Consider the following 23,722-nt stretch of genomic DNA (forward strand, 5'->3'; position numbering starts at 1 on the left):
CTCTGTATCAGTAACATACTGTGACAGATGCTGTTGACATAAACGTACAAAGATGAAAAAATGGCCCATGTGGTAAAGAAGCTCACCATCTGATTCCAGAAACAAACAGAGGGAGAATTCCCCTCCTGCTACCATTTGGGGCCTCTGGAGAGAGGAACATCAGGAGTCAGAAGGACAGGGAATAAGTGAACAAACTTATCTAGTGGACTATTAGACCAGAGTTACTGTGTAGAAGACTGGCCTTTATCCTTTTTTTAAATTACTCAATGAATTTTATTACATTTATAATTGTATAATGATCATCACAACCCAATTTTACAGCATTTCCATCCGAACCCACCAGCCCATCCCCCACCCCCAACCTGTCTCATTTGGAAACCATAAGTTTTTCAAAGTCTGTGAGTCAGTATCTGTGGGAACCTCATATTCTAACAACAGCTCTAATGCAGGGCATAACTTAACTTGCCAGTGACAAATGTATGTAAGCACTAGTTTTGGTGAACACAGGCACTGAATTTGTTCTCTCTGTCTCAAGTTTCAGCACTTAAAGAATGTGGAAGCAGAGGGCTGATATAATTTAAGGGGTGACCTTAAATTACTTTCAGTTCTAAAATCCAACAGAGGTTCTTCCTGCCAAAGCATGTATTTTGATATTTTTCTGCTCTAATTTCTTGTCTCCCCAATATTCCACTAAATAAAATCTAACTAGGAACCCCAAATGAGAACAAAGTTAACTCAGCAGTCTTTTTCATTATTGGGTGGGCCCAGGGCTGCCCAATTAGACTGTAAATACTATGTTTGTTTGCTTCCTAAAACTACAGAGAAGGGGATTCATCACCTTCCTTAGCAACATGTTCTGTTTTCCACAGGTGATGGCTTTGAGTTGGTGGTACTAGTAACTACCAGAATCCAGATATACAGGTTTTTGTCCAGATTTTTGTTTCTTATACCTGTGTTCTTGGGTAAGGCTGTCCCACTCTAAGCCACAGCTCTCACCCATAAAATGCAGATGATAACAGCAGCTCTCTGCCTATCTCACAGGGCCATTGGCAGGAAGAAATAAATTGATGTGGGTATAAAAACACTTTGGAAATGGCAAGTGGCTAGAAAGATGTAAGGAATCAATTAAATTATCATTATATTTAATAATCACAAACCTCATTTTATTTTGTTTGGGGCTGGGGAGGAGGGGGGCGCTGGCAAAGTTCCCAGGCTCAAACCCACACCACAGCAGTGACAACACCAGACCCTTAACCCACTGAGCCACCTGGGAACTCCACAAACCTCTTTTTAAAAAACCCAGTGACTTCAACTCACTCATTCATTCACTGCGTACCAGGCTCTGTTCTAAGCTCTGCAGCTATACCGAAGAACAAAATATATAAAGTCTCTGATCCTGTGGCTTCCATTTTAGAAGAAGATACAGTCAAAATTAATGACCAAACTGCAAGGCAGTAATAAAATAAACATATGAGAGTAGAGACTGGCTGAGGGTGGGGAAATATTACTTTAGAGTAGTAAGGTAAAGGCCTCTCTAATGGCCTGAATGAAATGAGAGAACAAGCCTCAGACCCTCTGGGAAAAGAATATTCCTGAAAGATGGAGGAAGGACAAGATTCTGAGGAGGGAAATACTTGGTGTATTCCCCAAACCTCCCAGAGCCTACGCAAGCTATTGAAATGTGTTTATGATTTTAAAACTGATGAACTTTGGGTAAAAAAATAGTAGGTGTGTCTAATGTTCTGGCCCAGGGTTGCTCCCACCCATCCCACCCCAGCTCTCTCAGAGCCTGGGTTCTTCTAAGACAAGGCAAGCTATAACTGTGTGGTCCAGGAAGGCTCAAATTTGAAGCAGTGGGCAAAGCCCAGGCCCAATGGTGCTGTCAACTGCAACTAGCCTGAGATTGCAATCCTGGATCCTGGATAGCGCAAATTCTGGTTGAGGCTACTCAAAAGGACAGCCCTGAAAGAGGTCTCAATAATTAACAGAAGTAGAATGAAACTTAGCATGGATATAAATAACACTCTCAATCAACTCAACCTAAGTGACATATACAGAACATTCCACCCAAGTTTTGTAGAACATACATTATCTTTAACCACTTATGGATAATTTTTTAGGATAGAACATATGCCAGACCATAAAACACATCTCAATAAATTTTGAATGACAAAAACACAGAAAACACATTCTTTAACTACAGTGGAATTAAATTAGAGATAAACAACAAAAAGGAAATTCCTCCAAAGAAGATAAACAAATGGCCAATAAGCACATGAAAAATGCTCAACATCAGTATTAGGAAATAGAAATTAAAACTACAATGAGATACTACTTCACATCCACTAAGACAGCTATAGCAAAAAACAGACAATAACAAATGTGGGGAGAGATACAGAGAAATTAAAAGCCTCCTAATGTTGGTGGGAGTATAAAGTGGTACAGCCACTGTGGAACACAGTCTAGCAGTTCCTCAAAAGGTCACCACATGACTCAGCAATTCCACTCTTAGGTATATATCCAACAGAAGTGAAAACATAGATCCCATACCAAAACTTGTACATAAATATTCACATGAGCATTATTCAGAGTAGCTAAAAATAAGAAATAACCCTAATGCCCATCAACTTATGAATGAATTTTTAAAACATAGTATCCGTACAACAGAATATTACTCAGACATAAAAAAGGAACGATGTGCTGATATATGCCATAACATGGATGAAGCTCGAAAGCTTTACATTAAGTGAAAGAAGCTAGATACAGAACTACATGCTATATGAGTGCCTTTATATAAAATGTCTAGAAAAAGTTAATTTATATAGACAGAAAGAAGAGCAGTGGTTTCCTAGGGCATGGGAGTTTCAAGGAAGTGTGAAAGGGCACAGGGGAGTTTTCTGTGGTGGTGGAAATGTTCTAAAACTAGATTGTAGTGGAGTTCCCACTGTGGTTCAGTAGTGGTAACAAGCCCAACTAGTATCGATGAGGATTCGGGCTCAATCCCTGGCCTTGTTCAGTGGGTTAAGGATCTGGTGTTTTGTGAGCTGTGGCGTAGGTCACAGATACAGCTTGGATCCAGTGTGGCTGTGGCTGTGGCCAGCAGCTGCAGCTCCAATCTGACACCTAGCCTGGGAACTTCCCTATGCTGCAGGTATGGCCCTAAAACCAGGAGAAAAAAAACAAAACAACTAGGTTGCAGTGATAGTTTTACAGGTCTATAAATTTAATAAAGCCACTAAACTGTACAGTTAGTATAGGTAAATTTTATGGTAGATAAACAATACCTCAATAATGCTGCCTTTTAAAAGTAAAAATTTTAAATCATATGTAAAACTAGTAGTTTCTTATCATACATTTTATATAATATAGTTATATAAGGAATTACAAGTGAAGATTCCTCAGGAATCCTTGATAAAAATAATAGATTGAATACAGGCATCTATTTCTTAAAATCTCACTAGAACTATAATAAAGGAATGGCCTTTTAAAGGCATTAAACCTAGAAAGTTGTGGAGAACAGGGAAGGAGGCAAGATCAGCAAAGGATGCAATGACGTATGGGTGAGCAGAAACTGTCAAGGAGGCGTGATCCAAAGCTGACGGTGGGCAAAGCTGAAAACCAATCTGCACATCTACGCAGCAAAATCAAGGCAAGGAAACTAGAGCAAAAATTTTAAAAAAGGAGAATCGGTCCAAAATCTAAGTAACAGGAGTTCCAGAAAGAGAAAGCAAAGAAAAGAAAGGAAGAAATCATCAATTAAATAATTCAGACAAATTTCCTAAAACTGAAGGCTTGAATTTCCAGGTTGAAAGTATCCACAAAGCTCCTTATAATAAATAGGTGAATACAGGAATGTAATTATGAAATTTCAAAGCAATCATGACAAAAGAAGATGCTATGAGCTTCCCAAGTGAAAAAGAAAAAAATAGATCAGATACAGAGAAGCAGACATAAAATAGCTCTGAACTTCAATAGCCAATGCTAACAGCTAGATCACAAAAGCACATTTTCCAAATTCTGGTGGAAAATTATTTTCAATCCAGAATTCAATATTCAGCCAAATATCAATCAAATGGGAAAGTAGAAAAGAGGCACTCCATTTTGAGACCTGAAAGGTATTAAACATTTACTTCACATTTATTTTCTCAAAGCTTCTGGAAGATGGGCTCCACCAAATGAGGAAGCAAACTAAAAATGAGGAAGGCCAGCATAGGGAAAACGGAAACTCCAAAACAGAAAAGCAAAAAAATTTCAAAGACAATAGTAAAGGAAGATCCCAGAATGACAATTATTAGTTACTAGGATTTTGTCTTATTTGACTTTCTAACCTAACACTTGGATAAAAATAATTTTAAGTGAGTATTCTTAATCATCATCAATGCAGGAGGTAATTACTATTAATATTTGGTATTTAGCCTTTTCAAGAGTTATCTGTGGATTGCCACATGTCCAAATGTCTTTATGTTGACCTCATGCTTGAATGCTAGTTTGATTACGTATAGAATTCCTGATTCTAAATAATCTTCTTCATAACTTCTGAAGATATTACTTCTCTGACCACTAATGCTAATGAGAAACATTAGCGGGGAGTTCCCATTGTGGTGTAATGGGATCAGCGGCATCTCTGCAGTGCTGAGACACAGGTTCAATCCCCAGCACAATGGGTTAAGACTCCTGAATTTGCAGGTTAGATCTGGTCCTTGCCCTGGGAATTCCATATGCCATAGGGCGGCCAAAAAAAGAAAAAGAAAAAAGAAATACAGTAGCTATATATTTACTTTGAAACCTTTGAAGATCTTTCTGTTTATCTTTGGGTCTCTTTACAGTTACCTGACTTGATAATTGGTAGGCCCTTCCATCTGAAGACTCATGCCTTTCTTTAGGTGAGGGATTTTTCTTCCACTATTCTTTCAATTATTTTTTCTAGTGTCTTAAATCTCTAATTTTTTTCTTTTTTATCCTCTAATTGTTCTAACAGTCATGTATTTTTGTGGATGTAACATCTACAGAACCTCTCTGAATATACTAGATTTTTTTATTCTCTTTTCTGAATTATCAATTTCTCCTGGGGTCAGTTTTATTTCTTTACCTTTAAAGTTTTGTTTCTCTCAAGTGTCTAGAGATCCTTAGCTATCCCCTCATTTATCAGTGAAATCCCAGATTAATGAATGTGTACAACTAGCATGAGTTTCCTCTATAGCTGCGTAAGGTCAATTTCTCTGCTGTCCCCTCCTCTGAATGGTGAATTACGCAGAAGTGGTTACTGGAAAGCATTACTTTAGGGTGTGCTGGCACATAAGAGTATGTAAGATAGAGATTTCTCTCCTCCCAGTTATCAAAAGCATGAGAAATCTATCCTTCGGATGCAGAAAGTTAACGTACTTTCTTCCACGGCAGAGCCACTTTTCATTTTTCCTCTATGCTATGCCTGCTGTAGAGATCTGTAGTTAACTCCAGTACTGCTATGCTTCTCTCTCAGGCCTCTGTACCCACACCAGGCATTTTCTCAAGTAGGCAGTTTACTTTCTTTACAAAGTAGGTGGTTTAAGCTTAGAATCAAACTTCTGGTGACTCTGGTTCATTGTAACATGGAGACTGCCTCTGCTGTTTCAATTACAGAATTTAAATTAACTTACTCTTGAAGATGACCCAAGACTCTTTCCTGTTTTTTAACATATATTTTCTCATACACCATATATATATATATATAATATATATTTTTTAATATATATTCTCTTGAGCTACTCTCATCTTCCTAGGATTTTTCTCTTCCACAAACATTAAGCTGTGGTTTCTGCTAGTCTGATCAATCTGATCTTACCTGTTTTCTATCTTCCATGAATTCCTGACAATGGTTTTTTTACATCTTGTTTTTATTTTGGAGCACTGTTTTGTATGTACTCTTCAATATATCTTTTCTGAAATTAAGAAATTTATCAGAGCAAGAAAGAAAAACACATGAATTCATCGTACTACACTGATCTAATTTCCAGAGGAGTGTTTCTAAGACGGTAGTTTAGGCTAAAATGCACATCCAACTCTACCATTTAAAATACTTCCTTAGGGCCAGCCCAGGATCCAGGTTCTTTTGTCTGACATGTCATATCCCCAAAAACTTGGCTTTTGTTCACGCCACTTCACAAAGGAAGCCACAGCCCTTTTCTCTGGCTGGTATCATTATCTATGTTTACCTGATACTACATCTTAAATCCTTGTATCATTATCTATGTTTACCTGACATTACATCTTAAATCCTTGTTTATATGTTCTAATTCCTGATGAAACTATAAGATCAAAAGCGAAGATTTTACCAGTCCTTGCCTCATGGGCACTAAAAGAGCCTGTTACATAGTAGGTGATTTTATAAATGAAAATCTCGGCACAAAGTGCTGCTGAATCTGAGTGATGTCTCACAGACCAATGAGCCATAAATAAAAGAATTTTAGACCTAGAAGAAACCTTAAATACATTTATTAAAATAACCAATTATTAGTGCCCAAGAACTTTGTGCAAACTTCTCTACACTACCGGTTGGAATAAATCACTCCATCGGCATTGCACATTATTCATGTACCTCTCTTGGAGTTCTTACCCTCTATTCTGTTGTTAATTTTTCCTCAAGCACTAAGATAGTGCAAATTCATCTTTGTATCATCAACACCTGGGCACAAAGAAGGTGCTAAGTAAATAGCTATGGTATGAATGAATAAATGAATGCTGAGAAGTGAATTTTGTATTGGTCTCTACTTCTAACTCATTCAAGGGTAGGGAGCAAGTCAATCTCTCTGAGTCTCAATTTCTTGTGTCATGGAAATAGCAATTCTCATCCAATTATCTCACAAATCAAGTGGAATAATCTGTGTGAAACCAATATGGAAAATAATGTCACGGTACCACAATGAAAACCATATCCCCCATTTCAAACTAGTAAAGGACCAGCCACAGGGACAATGTTCTAAATTGGGGGAGAAAACGTCCTTGACAGCCTGAGTACTTTTAATTGTAGGTACCAAACCAGTGCAGGTTTTTACCAAGCAGGTGTTCTCCTCTCCGCCATATGGCAGGAGCCCCAGGGCGCCTCCTCCTCACTAATGAACAACAGACCTAAGGCTTTACCGCAGTCTCCTTTATAAGACCTCTCTGACATCTTTTTTCTCAGTCCCCTGCCACAGTGCAAAGCATCCTGGATAGGGACTTAGAAAACCCTATTTCTAATTTGGTTCTCCTCAATAGCAGTTATGAGTGTTCAGGAAAATCTATTTTCCTACCTGTGAAGTGGGGATGATAATGTCTTCACAAGGGAATGATGAGGACCAATTAGGTTAACATATATAAAGCACAGTGCCTGGCACATATTACCTACTCAATAAATAATATAGCTGCCACCCCTTCTATAAAAACATAGAGACATTTGACCCACAAGACACTCATTAAACTCCTATAAAGATTAAGAGATAGTGAATAAGAAAGGCCCCAGAATGTTACAAGGCAATGGACATGTTAACATTTTTTATAATTAATCACAGTATAAATGACTCAGAATAAACCAATCCCCATTTCTGGAAGCATGCTTCAAAGTATTTGGATGGTAACCCAGTATTGTGCTAGAATATACAGCTCCCCTACTTAAAATTCTTCAATAGCTCCTCATTACTTTAAATAAATAAAGTTAAAATTCCTACATGACCTGACCTGCTTACGCTCCTCCTCCTCCTCATCCACCTCTATTCCCTTCACACTTGACATTCCGATCATAACAAACCATTTGCAGTTCTCTGTACAAGAACACCTCACAAACCTCCTTGCCTTGGCACATTTTAGTTTTTCTCTCTCTATCTGGAATACCCTTGTCTCTTCATCATTATTCTCCAAGATACCTAATTCATTCAGCTCAGACTCCACCATAAAGAAGCTTTCTTTAAACATTCAGTATATTTCATTCAGTAAATGGTTACTTGTCAGATGCCACGGATCTAGCAAATGACAAGTCAGACACAGCCCCTGGCCTCATGAAGTCTGAGCACGCTGCAATATAACTGTTTGTGTCTTCATGTCACTCTCAAGACTGAGAAATTAGGAGTTGGAATAATGTCCATTTCATCCTTATATTGCCATTTTTCCATATAGGACCCTAGCAAAGGGTAGAGGCTTTGCAAATATTTAGAAAATAAATATGAAATAACCACCTCTGCACAAGAGACAACACTGGGTATAAAGAATAGCAGTGTTGTATTATATAAATTAGAGCTTACTAGTTATAAGACCTTTTCAAACCAACACCAACAGCTCATCTCATAATCTGCTCTGGAAAGCAGAAGTGGTAAGTTGTGAAAGCCAGAGGAACCTTTGAGGTCAGCAATGACTCCTGTAACATCTCTTCAAATGACAGGTCATTCACTACAACTTCAGAGGACTGAATGACCTTAAATGAATTGAATCTGCCCACTTCAACAATCAGTCCTAATCCTGCTTTTGTAGACCCTACCATTACAAAGAAGGAATGCAATTCTCTTCTAAATTCAGCTACCTGAAGATACGTTCAGGTAAGGCAAAGTGTATCATCTTCACTTTACTGATGAAAAAAACAAAGCTCAGAAAGGTAAGTCAAAAATTTTTTAAAAGAAAGAAAAGAGAAAGAAAAAAATAGAAAGGCAAATTAGCTTTCCTAACATTCAAAGTGACAGGCGAAACTGAGCCTAGGGAGTTCCCGTTGTGACTCAGCGGATTAAGAACCTGAGGACACAGGTTCTATCGTTCTATCACTAGCCTAGCTCAGTGGCTTAAGGATCCAGTGTTGCTGCAAGCTGCAGCATAGGTCACAGATTCGTCTCAGATCCTGCATTGCTGTGGCTGTGGTGTAGACACACACAACCCCTATTCAACCTGTAGCCTGGGAACCTCCATATGCCATAGGTGGAGGCTTAAAAAGAAAAAATAAAAAAACCTGAGCCTAGCAGCCAGTGTTAGGATTTCTAGAGCATTAATAAACCATATCTGGAAGGGACATCTATTGCTTATTAAGTCCAAGTCCTTTACTCTGAGGCCCAGGGTCAGGTAGTGACCAAGATGAGTGCCTCCCAGCCCAGACTCTGCATCTACCATACTGACTCGATCCCTAAAAATCATTCATGTCCATATCAGAATAGAGGAAATAAAAGCTTACCAAAGTGTTAGAAGAATTATAATCCTCAGCTGATTTATCTGCAAAAGATAAAAGACAAGGGACCCATTGAGTAAACAATTACAGTTAATCCTTTGAGCTCGAAAGAAGCTTATTCAGGGAAGTACTTGCCAAGCTCAGAGAATAACAACAGTGTTACACCCAACACCATGCAAAACTGAGGTTCAAAGAAGTAAGGTAATTTGCCCACAAAGTATTTAACACACAGATTATTAGGAGTCAAGAACTGAATCCTAGTCTAATTCTAAATGCTATGCTAGGAGTTCCCTGGTGACTCAGCAGGGTTAAGGATCGGCATTGTCCTGCTATAGAGTGGGTTTGATCCTTGGCCCCATATGCCACAGGTGTGGCATAAAAATAAATAAATAAATAAATACTATGCTAGAACTATACCCACATCACCAGGCCTCAACAGCAAGAAAATTTCCTGTATTCCAGGAGAAAAGGAAAGAATTCATAGCTGGTATCACCCTGAGGCATCCATAACACATCACGACCAGTATGCAACTTTAGCTTTTAGAAAGGCTCTTTCAACATCCATGTCTATTGCTCAAAAGGAAACAAAGACTAAGTCTTAGGAAAAGAGCTGCATTAGTCACGTCAAGTATAATTAAAGGTGTAGAGTCTCATTTCTAAGAATAAATCCAAGCTCCCTCAATCACATTTTATTGATTCTGGGATGTATATTTTTTCACATTAACATCAATATCTGAAACAGAGATGTGTCCTACAATTAAAGGTATTTCATGGTTTAATTGGCCGCTTCTTTTTTCTTTAGAGGCAGGTAAAATAAATGATGCATGTTACAAACAATGATACCTTAGACTTGATGAAATATGAAACACAGACCCAATGATGATCTTAGCAAGAAAATAAGCTGAAAGACCAAGTATTTTGTTTGGATTTATTCTTTAATGCCTAAAGGTCCAAGAAAAGATTGATTTCAGCAGTTCACCACCAATGGAATTAAGGAAAAGAAATATTATATCAAGTCCTACATCTTCCTACCAAAACAAGCTCAGATGATGTCCAAGCTCTCAATTCCATCATATATGAAAGTGTCAGGTATAGCTTCTTTGGTCCTGTGATAAATTATGAACCCATAAACTGTGACAATACGTTCTAAAAGTTCTCAAGTGGCCCAGTGGGTTAGGGATCAGGCATTGTCACTGCAGCAGCTTGTGTCGCTACTGTGGTATGGGTTCAATCCCTGGCCTAGGAATTTCCATATGCTACAGATGCAGACAAAAAGAAAAAACCTGAATAGCCAGCTATACCCTGGAAAAATCAATTCAGGATATAGCTTAAACATAATTCACTTGTTTTTCTTGTCCAAGAGAAAGTTCTATACCAAGTGTAATATTATGCCTTCATTGGACCACCCCTAATCTTATGTATTGCTAGTGCTTTTGAAGACTGAGTGTTCTGGTAATAAACATCTCTCCACCATATTAAAAAATAAATTAAAAAGTAAGTTTGCTCCTTTTAAATGTGATGTACAATTCCTATATACATAAAAATCAAATTCCAGGACTTCCCTCTATGGCACAGTGGGTTAAGAATCCAACTGTAGCCAACACAGTTCACTTCAGAGGCATGGGTTCAACCCGTAACTCCACACAGTGGGTTAAAGGATCTGTCATTGCTGCATCTGCAGTGTAGGTCACAGCTGTGGCTTGGATTTTAATCCCTCCCCCAGGAATTCCATTTTAAAAAAAAAATCAAATTCCTATAGCACAGAATGACAGAGCAGAAAGTACTTTAAATCTCTTTGTTTTTACAAATAAATAAACTAAGATTCAGAGAAAAAGAAACAGGTTTAAGGCTACATAAATCAGTAGCAAAGTAGAGTTATAACCCTACAAAGAAGAGTTACAACCTGGAGTTGTCAATCTTGTCCAGGTTTGTTTATCACATTATGTACTAATTAGTACAGAAAATAAAGTGCTCTTGAGATATACCATGATTGAAAATATTTTTTGAAAGAATGTATACACACACACACACACACACACACACACACGACTGAGTCACTTTACTACAAAAATTGGCACAAAATTATAAATCGGCTATACTTTAATTTCTTAAAAAAAGAGGTAGTGAGGAGTTCCTGCCGTGGCTCAGTGGTTAATGAATCCGACTAGGAACCATGAGGTTGCAGGTTCAATTGCTGGCCTCGCTCAGTAAGTTAAGGATCCAGTGTTGCCATGAGCTGTGGTGTAGGTCACAGACACAGCTTTGATCTGGCGTTTCTATGGCTCTGGCATAGGCTGGTGGCTACAGCTCCAATTAGACCCCTAGCCTGAGAACCTCTGTATGCCGAGAGTGCGGCCCTAAAAAGACAAAAAGCCAAAAAAAAACAAAAAAAAACAAAAACAAAAACAAAAACAGGTAGTGAACCATACTGAAGATTAAAATCCATTTGGACAGATTCTTTATAACAGTACCAACATAGAATATTACATGGTAGACTGATAGAATAAATTGTCTTAGAAATTTTTTTTTTAAGGAAAAAAAGTACTGAAAAACAGGAAACTTAACAAAAACTGGCATAGAGACAGCAAAGGATTTAAAGGCACAAGTTGAAAATACACTCCCAGGAGTTCCCATCATGGCTCAGTGATTAACAAGTCTGATTAGGAACCATGAGGTTTCGGGTTCAATCCCTGGCCTGCTTCAAGGATCTGGCGTTGCTGTGAGCTGTGACGTAGTTCACAGACGAGGCTCGGATCCTGAGTTGCTGTGGCTCTGGAATAGGTCAGCAGCTACAGCTCTGATTAGACCCCTAGCCTGGGAACCTCCAGGTGCCATGGGTGTGGCCCTAGAAAAGACAGAAAAAAAAAAAAAAAGAGAGAGAGAGAAAATACACTTCCGTCACTGATATATTACTAAGCTGATATGCTGAGGCACTCTGAGTAAGTTACTTACTTTCCCTGAACCTAATTAATTTCTTAGTCTGCAAAATGGAGATGACAGTCCTTGCCCTATCAATCTCCCAAGGCCATCATGAGAATCAAATGAGATAATTCATGTGCAAACATGTACAAATTGAAGTGGCATTATCAAAATTAGTAATATGAAAAGAAGGGAACGTTGGTCCTGGCCTTCAATTTCTAGAAAACTAAAAATCCCTTTCATGAGTGTGCATGCATGCACATGTGTGTGCATACACACACACGTTTACACAAATTTATAACTGCTGAAATAGCTGTATGGATACATATCTATACATTCTATACATATACACTCAATGTGATTCATGTATGCACAAATGAACATACCCACAATTACCAAATGTATGTATCTATACACGTATTCACTCACAAATAAGTGGACTTTAATTTCAAACATATGCAAACCCACAGAGCTATGCTTCCATGTTCATAAATGGTACTTGTACACATCCACACACATTAAAATAAAAATAGATTCTATCAAAAATTCTGCTGCTGAGGCTTTCAAAGCCAGCTTCTGGTCTGATTATTTCCACAACAAAACTGTTTAAAACATAAGCCCTAACCTCTTAACTAGAAAACTTTCCTACCCAGCCTTAACCTCAATACTGCCTTGGAATGACCCAGTCCCTCAATGGAAGTAAGACAGACCCATGGAGGGGGCGGGCAGATAACAGGATGGAAATATACTAGGCACACACATGACCCTCTCTGGAGCACCACCATGCAGCATGACACGAGCAAAGTTGCAGTCTGTCATCCTCACCATCTGTGCCCTTTGCTACAAGCCAGATACTTGCTGGGAAAAGCATTCTCCAAAATTAGCTAGTCATTTCAGTCCCCACCTTCCCCAAAAATGCTGTCCTTTGAAAGAGACAGCATGAACATCAGAAAAAGCCCTGGACTCAGAGTTAAGACCAGTGCTTAAGACACCAATAATTTAGCCACATTAGAAAGGCATTTGGGGCTCTAATGTCTATGACCAAGGGGAAACTGGAAGTGGTATACACTAAGAATACTTCTTGCACTAACATTTTAAGATGACCTATATAAAAAGGCCAGTTTCCAGAAATACGGGCCTTCTTACAACTTACCTAAGGGAAAAAAAAATCCCTCTGCTATGGAAGGAGGTGCTCCAAATGGAGTTACTAGAAACAAGTGGTAGACTCAAAAGACACTGGTGCAGGAATTAGGAGACCTGGATGCTAATCCCAATTCTATTAAAAACATTCTAAAAAACACAGTCTCTTACAAAGATAGAAAGAGAGAGAGAGAGAGCACATCTCAAGAACATTTATTAGTCTGTATTCCACTTGACTGATAAAAATCAGTTCCTTGAGTGAAAAATTAGGCTTTCTACTTAAGTGTGTTATCACGTAACTTACTGATATTGAAAACAATGATGATAATGATGACTACATTTCCATGGTGAAGTTTTACAACACATAAAGAACTTTCACATCACTGAGCTCATTTGCCCTCACAGCAGTCTCACAAGATAGGAATTATTATTCCCATTTTGAGCTTTGAAGAAATGACGTGACTATTAGAACTTGGTGAGTGTCAGGATCTAGATCTTCTAGCACAAGTCTATGTTGTTTTCATATAATATACTACTTTAAAAAAAATCAGACTGGCTCTCAAATTCAAAAATTCTATCTTAATGAAAGGGCCATTTCAACTATTTCCAATACATTCTTCCTTCACCTCACACTTCACCTTTCACTCAGATGAAAACCCTCTTTTTCCTAGACTGCCCTGGACACAATCATCATACCTGTAAAGCTCATGTACTTCTGGCTGTTGGAGGTCTTCTTCGAGTTATAAAATTCCAGTACATCCAGAACAGCCTGCGGGTTTTTCTTCTGCTCCGACTTGGTGATGTTTGACGTCTGAAGCAAGCGGGCCCACTGCTCTGGCATCCCCTACACGAGAGACATGAGGCTGTGAGGCACAGTCACAGGGTGCCCTGAAGGAAAACCAGAGCTGACTCTGATGAATGCTAACAGTTAGAGGTGAGTTCAGCCATTCCTTCTCTGTCTGTCCTCAGAGCTCCACAGTGACCTCTCTTACAATACCTAGCTTGCCTTATCAGTCATTTCTTGAGAGGTTTGCTCCTTCACCAGGCTATTCCTCCTCCAGAGCAAGAACCTTGTCTGATCTGTCTCTGGATCATCAGTGCCCAGCACAGAGCCCACTGCCAAGGGGCCACTTAACTGAGGTCTATTTAAGGGATGGAGATTCAAAGGCTTCCCTGGTACAGTTCTGGAGGGGAGGAAAGTGCCCTCTCAAGAATATAAGAAGATAGTAATGAGGGTCTCAGGCAAACACAAAGGCATCAGCTGGAAAGGACTGAATCTATCAGTGCATAGCCAGAACTCTGAAAGACAAAAGGTCTTTGTACGACCCAGGACTTACTGTAAACTCGCCTGTGACAGCATCAAAACCAACATGAATTGTGTGCTCAAAATCTGAAGGAAGAGAAATCTCTGGCCGTTCCTTTTCCTTCTTTTTATTTGCTGCAAGAGAAACAGAGAAAAGGAAATAAAAACAAGGACATTATTACATTTCTCAACTTATTCAGCTCTTTGCTGAAATCTAGGCTCCTTTAGAGGCCAAGGCTGTGATACAAATTCATACGTGTATTTACAGAATCCAGTGCCAGACCTAGATTGGAGGAGATGCTCAATGCAGGATTAAAGGCTGAATTTTTCATTGAACTAAATAAGGGAGGAGCAGAAAGAACATTAATCAGAATGTCCTGGTTCTACCACAAATGAGTCAGTTGATCCAGGGCAAGTCACTTATTTTTTCTGAACTCAGTTTCCCCATCTGCAAAATGAGAAAGTCAAGTAGATGGTCTCTAAAGAGACTTCCATCCCAGATATCCTACATTCTGTGAGCTTCTATAACCTGTTTCTACCTGTTTAATCCTTAATTACAGGCCACTTTATGGTTCTCTACATTATAAAATTTTGGACTGGAATTTTTGGGGTTTTTTGTTTTATCTTTTTAGGGCTGTCCCCATTGCATATATAAGTTCCTGGGCTAGGGGTCAAATCGGCAGTGCAGCTGCTGACCTATACCACAGCCACAGCAATGCCAGATCCATGCCACATCTGTCTATACCACACTTCATGGCAACACTGGATCCTTAACCCTCTGAGTGAGGCCAGGGATCGAACCAACCTCATGGTTCCTAGTCAGATTCGTTTCCACTGAGCCACGACAAGAACTCCCCTAGTCGGGTTATTAACCCGCTGAGCCACAACAGTAATTCCCTGGAAGTTGTTTTAATAAAATTAATAACAATGACTCAAGTTCCCTTTTTCCCTAGTATACTTGATTTACAATATTAGTTTCAAGTGAACCACACAGTAATTCAATATTTCTATAGACTATACTCCATTTAAAGTTATTATAAAATATCAGCTATATTTCCTGTGCTGTAAAAGATATCCTTTTATCTTATATTAATTCAAGTTTTGTTTTTTGGTTGTTTTTTTTTTGTTTCTTTTTTTTTTTTGTCTTTTTGCTATTTCTTTGGGCCGCTCCCACAGCATATGGAGGTTCCCAGGCTAGGGGTCCCATCGGAGCTGTAGCCACCAGCCTACGCCAGAGCCACAGCAATGCGGGATCCGAGCCGCCTCTGCAACCTACACCACAGCTCAGGGCAACGCCGGATCGTTAACCCACTGAGCAAGGGCAGGGACCGAACCCGCAACCTCATGGTTCGTTAACCACTGCACCACGATGGGAACTCCTTAATTCAAGTTCTTTACGTGCATTAATATTCACTGTAGACTCACAGCAATCCTATCAGCTAGATAACTATTATCCTTATTTTGTATATAGATTCAGTTATTTGCCCAAGATTACATGGTTAGTAACTGGCAGCAGTCAAACCCAAACCAAAGCAATCTAAATCAGGCCCTGAGCGCCAACCACTACACTATGCTGCTTCACTAGGCTAGGACCTTAAAGAATCATTAAGGCCAAATACTTTATCAGGGGTCTTGTATACAGCAGGTGTTCAGTAAGGCCATGCCATGTTCCCACAAATTCACATGTACTCCCAGTACCTCCAAATGTGACCTTATTTGGAAACAGAGCCACTGCAGATACAATTATTTAAAATATGATTAGTTCATACTGCAGTAGGGCCGGCCCCTAATCTAGTCAATGTCCTTATAAAAGAGGGTATTTGGAGACACAGGTACACAAGGAGAATACTATAAGAAGATAAAGGCAGAGATGAGAGTTATCTTCAAGCCAAGAAACACCAAAGATTGCCAGCAAATGATCATAAGCTAAGGGAGAAGCATGGAACAGATTTTTCCTTACAGCTCTCAGAAGGAACCAAGCTTACAAACACCTTGTTCTGGACTTCTAGCCTCCAGAACTGAAAAGATAGATTTCTGTTGTTTAAGCCACCTAGTCTGTGGTAATTGGTTGCAGCAGCTCTCACAAACTGATATAACTCTCTTCCAACTAAAAAAGTTTCAGGTCTTGCTATTAGCTAGAACTCAGCCAGCATCTGCAAATGCAACCCAGCTCAGACTTAGCATCTTCCAAGACTCAGCCAGATAATCTTTCTTCTTAGAGGGGGGACTATAGAGCAAAGATTGATTTTTTTTCATTTTTTAAAGTTGTATTGAGGTATAGTTGATTTATAACGTTGTAACAATTTCTGCTGTACAACAAAGTGATTCAGTTATACATGCACACACATCCATTCTTGTCCAAATTCTTTTCCCATGTAGACCAACACAGACCATGGGGTAGAGTTCCCCGTGCTAAAGGGCAGGTCCTTCCTTGTTGAGCAATCATTCCGTATACCACAGTGTGCATATGATGGTCCCAGTCCATCCCTCCTCCCACCACCTGTCCCCTTTGGTAATCATGAGTTTGTTTTCAAAGTCTGTGAGTCTATATCTGTTCTGCAAATAAAGTTCATCTGCATCCTTTTTTTAGATTCCACAGCACTTCTTACAATGACCAAGACAAGGAAGCAACCTACATGTCCATTGATAAGAGGAATGGATAAAGAAGATTTGGTACAAATATACAATAGAGTATTACTCAGCCACAAAAAAATGAAATAATGCCATTTGCACCAAGATAGATGAACCTAGAGATTATCACACTAAGTGAAGTTAAGATGGTGAAAGACAAACATCATATAATATCACTTATATGTGGAATCTAAAAAAAAGATACAAGATTTTAAACATCTGTAGAAACACTCCCTCTTCCTCCAGCCAGGGCTCCTCCTCCTTCAATGTCCTAGGGAAGCAGGACAGGGCCATGTGGTCTAACACCCAGGGAACTCCCTACACATCACCTAGGGGTACTGGTTTCAGAGGGTAACTGCAAAAGCTACCATTTATTGAGGTTCTAGCATGTGTCAGGCATGTGCTAAAAATTTCATATGCATTATTTTACCAAATCCTCACGAAACCCTGCAAAATAGATATTAATATCCCTATTTTATTTTTTCTTTTTTATTGAAGTATAGTTGATTTAGAATGTAGTATTACTTTCAGATGTAAAGCAAAGTGATTCAATAATACATATACACACATATATATGTACTTTTTTCAGATTCTTTTATGTTATTGCAAAATATTGAGTAGCGTTCCCTTTGCTATACAGTAGGTCCTTGTTGTTTATCAATTTTATTTTGTTTTAAGTTCTCTGCCCAGTGAAACTTTTATTTTTTTAAATTTATAATGATTTTTATTGTTTCCATTATAGCAGGTTTACAGTATTCTGTCAATTTTCTACTGTACAGCAAGGTGACCCAGTTACACATACATGTATACATTCTTTTTTTTTCACATTTTTATGCTCCATCATAAGTGACCAGACATAGTTCCCAGTGCTACATAGCAGGATCTCATTGCTTATCCATTCCAAAGGCAATAGTTTGCATCTATTAACCCCAATTCCCAATCCATCCTACTCCCTCCCCCTCCCCCTTTGCAACCACAAGTCTGTTCTTCATGTCCTTGATTTTCTTTTCTGTGGACAGGTTCATTTGTGCCATATATTATTTCATTTGTGCCATATATTAGATTCCAGATATAAGTGATATCATATGGTATTTGTCTCTTTCTAACCTACTTCACTTAGTATGAGAGTCTCTAGTTCCATCCATGTTGCTGCAATATCCCCATTTTATAGGTAAGGAAATACAAGTATTTTTAATAACTTCCCTGACCATTCCTGAGTTCCAGGACAAGTCTATCCTAAAGGTATGAAACTCTAGCCATCTAGACAAACCAGAAATACCCTGTAGGCTTATGAGGCAAGACCAAAATATCCACTCTTTAAGGAAGGTCAGTAAGGAGAGCCCAGGAGCCCTGTGTCTCTGGTCTCCCCCACTACCAATCTCTCAAGAAAACCACAGGAGCTTCTTGTAAAAGTTATTCTCCATGCTATCATAATCACGGCACAAAATCCTTGGTTCCATGAAAAAACATACATTTTCCCTTCTAGAAATGCTCAGAATCATACACCAGCAGGGCTCAATGTTGAATAATGGAAGCCCTAAATTCACCTCTAAAATAATTCACTGTGCAGTATCTGGGCTGGGGTCACACAGGGGCTGAATGGCAGGCTTATCTGGGCCTATCCTTGGGAGTTCGTATAAAAAGTACAGGCTGAAACCCACTGCCAAAATAAGACCCCCAAATCCACGTTAAATCCCCAATGCCCAGGAAAAGCTCTACTGCATTTACAAGATCCACTTACCCTGTAACACTTGTTCTATTGCCTTTCCAAGTTGATATGTCTGAGCCTCACAACCAGACTGAATATTCCACAGGCCAAAGAAAGTATCAACATGCCTAGCACTTTACAATAGATTTACATTTCAAAATAATTACAATAATCACCTTCATTTGTATCAAGCTCCAGTGTTTAAAATACATTTTCGGAGTTCCCGTAGTGGCGCAGTGGTTAACGAATCCGACTAGGATCCACGAGGTTGCGGGTTCCGTCCCTGCCCTTGCTCAATGGGTTAAGGATCTGGCGTTGCCGTGAGTTGTGGTGTAGGTTGCAGACGCGACTCAGATCCCACGTTGCTGTGGCTCTGGCATAGGCCGGAGGATACAGCTTCGATTCGACCCGGAGGATACAGCTTCGATTCGACCCCTAGCCTGGGAACCTCCATGTGCTGAGGGAGCGGCCCAAAGAAATAGCAAAAAGACAAAAAATAAATAAATAAAATAAAATACATTTTCATATATACTAGTCCATTTGAGCCTCAAAACAACTATATGACAAGCAGAGTAGTGATTATGATGACCATTTAACAGAAGATACATAGGTTCCAAAAAGTTACGTAGCCTGTCCAAGGTTACAGAGCAAGTTAGCAGCAGGTCTGGGACCAGGCCTGAGGTCTTCACACTCCAAGGCCCCAGGCCTTTGTATTCATTCTGTCACTCTGCCTGTTACAGACAGCTGACACTCATAATGATGCTCTCTCCTCTCTCTCCCAATGCATTCCAGTCTCCAAGTTATTAATGATTTTATCTTCTAAACAGTGATCAAATTTATCCACTTTTCTCCATCACCCTACTTCGAGCATTGCTATCTATGGCCCAAATCATCCTAACAGTACCTATCAACTAGATTCTGGTCCCCTCCAATGCAAACAGCAGCCAGGGTAAGCTTGCTACTCAAAGTAGCATCAGCATTACTTGGGAGATTGCTGGAAATGTGATATCCTAAGCTCCACCCCAGACCTCTGAATCAAAATCTGAATTTTAGTAAGATCCTAAATGATTCATATAACTATAAAAGTTTGAGAATCAAGAGAATGAGAAGATAAACCACTGACAGGAAGAACATATTTGTAAAAGATACATCTGATAAAAGGACTGTTATCCAAAATCACAGGCTCTTAGAACTCAAAAATTAGAAAACAACCCAATTAATAAAAGACATAAAAGACCTAAAGAGACAACTCATCAAAGAAGATATAAAGATAGAAACTATACTCAACATCATATACCACTAGGGAATTGAAATTAAAACAACAATGAGGAGTTCCCATTGTGGCATAGCAGGTTAAGAACCCGACATAGTGAGGATGCAGGTTCCATCCCCGGCCTTGCTCAGTGGGTTAAGGATCCAGTGTTGCCACAGGCTGCAGTGTAGGATGCAGATGGGACTCAGATCTGGTGTTGCCGTGACTGTCGTGTAGACCTCAGCTGCAGCTCTGATTTAACCCCTAGTCCAGGAATTTCCGTATGCCACAGGTGCAGTTATAAAAAGAAAACAAAAAACAAACAAAACAAGAACAAAAAAAAGAAAAAGAAATACACACCTATTAGAATGGGCAAAACCCAAATGCTAATAAGGAAATAGAGCAATAAGAATTTTCATTCATTAGTAGTGTAAATGTAAAATGGTACAGTTACTTTGGAAGACAGGTTGGCAGCTTCTCACAAAACTAGACTTACTCGTAACATACAATCCAGCATTTGTGCTCCTTTGTTGCTGACCCAAAGGAGATGATAATTTGTTCACACAAAGACTTGCACATGGATGTTTGCAGCAGCTTTTTCATAACTGCCCAAACTTGGACGCAACCAAGATGTCCTTCAGGAGGTGAACGGATAAATAAACTGTGCTACATCCAGAAAGTGGAGTATTAATCAGCGTTAAGAAGAAATTAGCTATCAATCCATGAAAAGACAAGGAGGAACCTTAAATACATATTATTAGGTGAAAGAAACCAATCTGAAAAGACTACTTACTATATAATCCCAATTATCTGACATTCTGGAAAAGGCAAAAGTATGGAGACAATAAAAGGCTTAATGGTTGCCAGGGACTGGAGGGGAAAAAGGGATGAATTAGCAGAGCACAGATGAACTTTTTAGTTCACAGATGAAACGATTCTGAATGATACTATACTGGCCCATGTCTGTCTTCATACACATGCATTTGTCCAATCTATGGATGTATAACACCGAGAGTGAACTACGAACACCAAGAGTGAAATATGGGCTTAAGGTCAATAGGATGTGTTCATCTACTGTACACGCAGATGGATTTAAGGTACACAAATATGGACTTCAGGTCAATAGTAGGGTTCATCGACTTTAACAAATGCACCACCCTGGTATAGGATGCTGGGCGTGGGATGGATTGTGTTTATATGGGGGATGGAGGTTTACAGGAAATCTGTACTTTCCATTCAATATCGCTGTGAATCTAAAACTGCTCTAAGAAAGAAACACATTTTTTTAAAGAGTTTGAGAACTTTGTTACACAGACTATACAGACTTATATCCTATCCTTTATCTCCCACTACAGGTACACCTCGTTTTATTATACTTTGAGTTATTACACTTCACAGATACTGTGCTTTTTATAAATTAACAATTTGTGGCAACTGCATTGTCAGAAGATGGTTAGCAATTCTCAGCAATAAAGTGTTTTTTAGTGAGGTATGAACATTGTTTCTTTAAACATGTTATGGTACGCTTAACAGACTATAGTAAACATAACTTTTAAAAACATAACCTTTTTTGCACTTGGGAACCAAAAAATTTCTGTGACTTTTTATTGTGATGTTCACTTTATTGGGATAGTTTGGATCTAAACCCATAATATCTCCAAGGTATGCCTGTACTCATGATGCACATACTCTACACCAAACATACAGGGCTCTGTCACACCTCTTCACACTGTCTCAAGTTGCTCCCTTTCCTTGTGAAGTCTGCCTTTCCCTTCTCTTCCCTCGCCAGCTCACCGCACAAGGCTTTTTATTTATCCTTTTCAGGTCTCAGCTGAAAGGTCACCCCTTCTGTGAAGTCCTCCCTCATCTCTAAGTTGGGCAGTTCTTTACTATCCCCTCTGACCCCACAGCGTCATTATAATAAGTGCCTATTTTAAGGATTTCTCTTCCCAAGTAACTGAGTTCTAAGTGCAGGGGCCATGTCCAATTTATCACCATCTCCACCATCTAACAAATGCCTGGCATAAAACAGGTACTTAGCAAGTGAGGAAAGGAATAAATGACCAGGTACCAAACTCAACCTACCAAAGACTCTAAGGCATCAACCTAATACATGCAAATTCTCTCCAGGGCAGGAATAAATGTTTCATTTTTGCCAGCTCTTACATGACTTTCACAATCCTGTTTAAAACCCCCACCCTGTGGTAGCTCAGCACACTAGTAAAAGACATTCTAAAGTCCTAATGTTTCCAAAGACCCAACATAACCTGGATGAAAGGCAGGAAAATTGGGAGGGAATAACAAGAAGGTCTAGCGACTAGGCCAGTTTTGACTCTACCACGCAATACAGTCCAGGTTCTCAGCTCTCTGATCCAAACACTGGAGAAAATGAACACGATGATCTGAAGTACCCTCTTTCAGCTCCCACAAGTCCAAATGCCTATAAAAACGGAAAGATCAGCACTCTCAAACCTCTGTAGCTATATGTTTTCCTGACATAGTATCCTACTTCATACACATCATCTCATACAATCACTGCAATCTTAAGAGTCAATTTTATACTTGGAGATCAGGAAATTATAGTATGGACTTGCCTACAGTTATTGAAGTAATTTAAACTCGAAAAGTCTCTTTACATTCCACTACTTTACTTCCCCTAAAGAATCTCAAGTTGAGGTTCTTTTTTCTCACATTATCATGCTCCATCATATGTGTGACTGGGTCACCATGCTGTACAGCAGAAAACTGACAGAACACTGTAAACCAGCTATAATGATAAAAATAAAAATCATTATAAAATTTAGAAAAGAATTTCAGGTTGAGACAAGAAAACAGTGTTATAATAAGGAGAAGAAACAATATTAAATAAGAACTTATCATGTGTAAGATACTATAACACTTATTTTCCTTAACTCTTACAATCCTATAGGATATATTACTGCTACTGTCATTTTACAGAAAAGGAAACTAAAAACAGTTAAATAATTGTTCAAACTCACACAGCTAGTAGGAGCTGAGATTTGAACCCAGATCTCATTCCTAAGGTTCTTTTCTCAGTATCTTGATGAGAACCATTTGCCTATGTGCCAATTGCTAGGGTTTAAGCTATTTTTACACTTGGCAATTTCTCTTCCAGAAGCAGCTGCTTTGAGAAAGGCAAGGGTTTACTAGGGCCCAAATTAAACATTCATTTATGACATAAGTCCATCTGTTTTACTCATAGCTAGAATGCACGGGACAAGTCTCAGGGCTTTGGAATTGCTTTCTATTCCTAAATTTCCTCTGATCTGGTCACTTAAAAGAATGTATAAAAGAAGACTTAGGTTATTTTTATGTTTTATTTAGATTTTTGTTTTATAATTATATATCTTAAAATACTTTTATATATTATTTCTATGATATGTTATTAATATGTAATATACTATCATAGCATGGAATGTCGAAAAATACAAAAGGAATTTTGGTCATGGAATCATACAGAGACAGTGGCTCAGAGGATGAGCAGTGTATAGAAAAGAGTCCCAGGGAATGGAGTTCTTGTCATGGCTCAGCAGAAACGAATCCGACTAGTATCCAAGAGGATGTGGGTTCAACCCCTGACCTCACTCAGTG

The 23,722-nt window shown here is 38.9% G+C and overlaps 2 protein-coding genes across 31 annotated transcripts in view; both read right to left on the reverse strand.

Annotated features, from left to right (window-relative positions):
* The window catches only part of LOC100511652 (glycerophosphodiester phosphodiesterase domain-containing protein 4), an 882,168-nt gene that overhangs the window by 195,096 nt on the left and 663,350 nt on the right, over positions 1-23,722 (reverse strand). The window lies entirely within an intron of this gene.
* PAK1 (p21 (RAC1) activated kinase 1) overlaps positions 1-23,722 on the reverse strand; it is a 236,440-nt gene that overhangs the window by 33,880 nt on the left and 178,838 nt on the right. For 29 of the 30 annotated variants that reach the window (XM_084975452.1, XM_084975463.1, XM_084975453.1 and 26 more), the window contains 3 exons: positions 14,554-14,654; positions 13,913-14,060; positions 9,164-9,201 (listed from right to left, as the gene is read on the reverse strand). In XM_084975452.1, the coding sequence (XP_084831578.1) occupies positions 9,164-9,201; positions 13,913-14,060; positions 14,554-14,654 (287 nt within the window). Of the gene's footprint in view, positions 1-9,163; positions 9,202-13,912; positions 14,061-14,553; positions 14,720-23,722 lie in introns of all 30 variants that reach the window. The other variant, XM_084975467.1, reaches the window with a different exon arrangement.

The sequence above is a fragment of the Sus scrofa genome, chromosome 9 (genome assembly GCF_054392235.1).
Source record: "Sus scrofa isolate SSC_HxYL_T2T_F1_AM1 chromosome 9, Sscrofa_HxYL_maternal_Yorkshire_Landrace_v2.0, whole genome shotgun sequence".
In the NCBI taxonomy this organism is placed as follows: Eukaryota; Metazoa; Chordata; class Mammalia; order Artiodactyla; family Suidae; genus Sus; species Sus scrofa.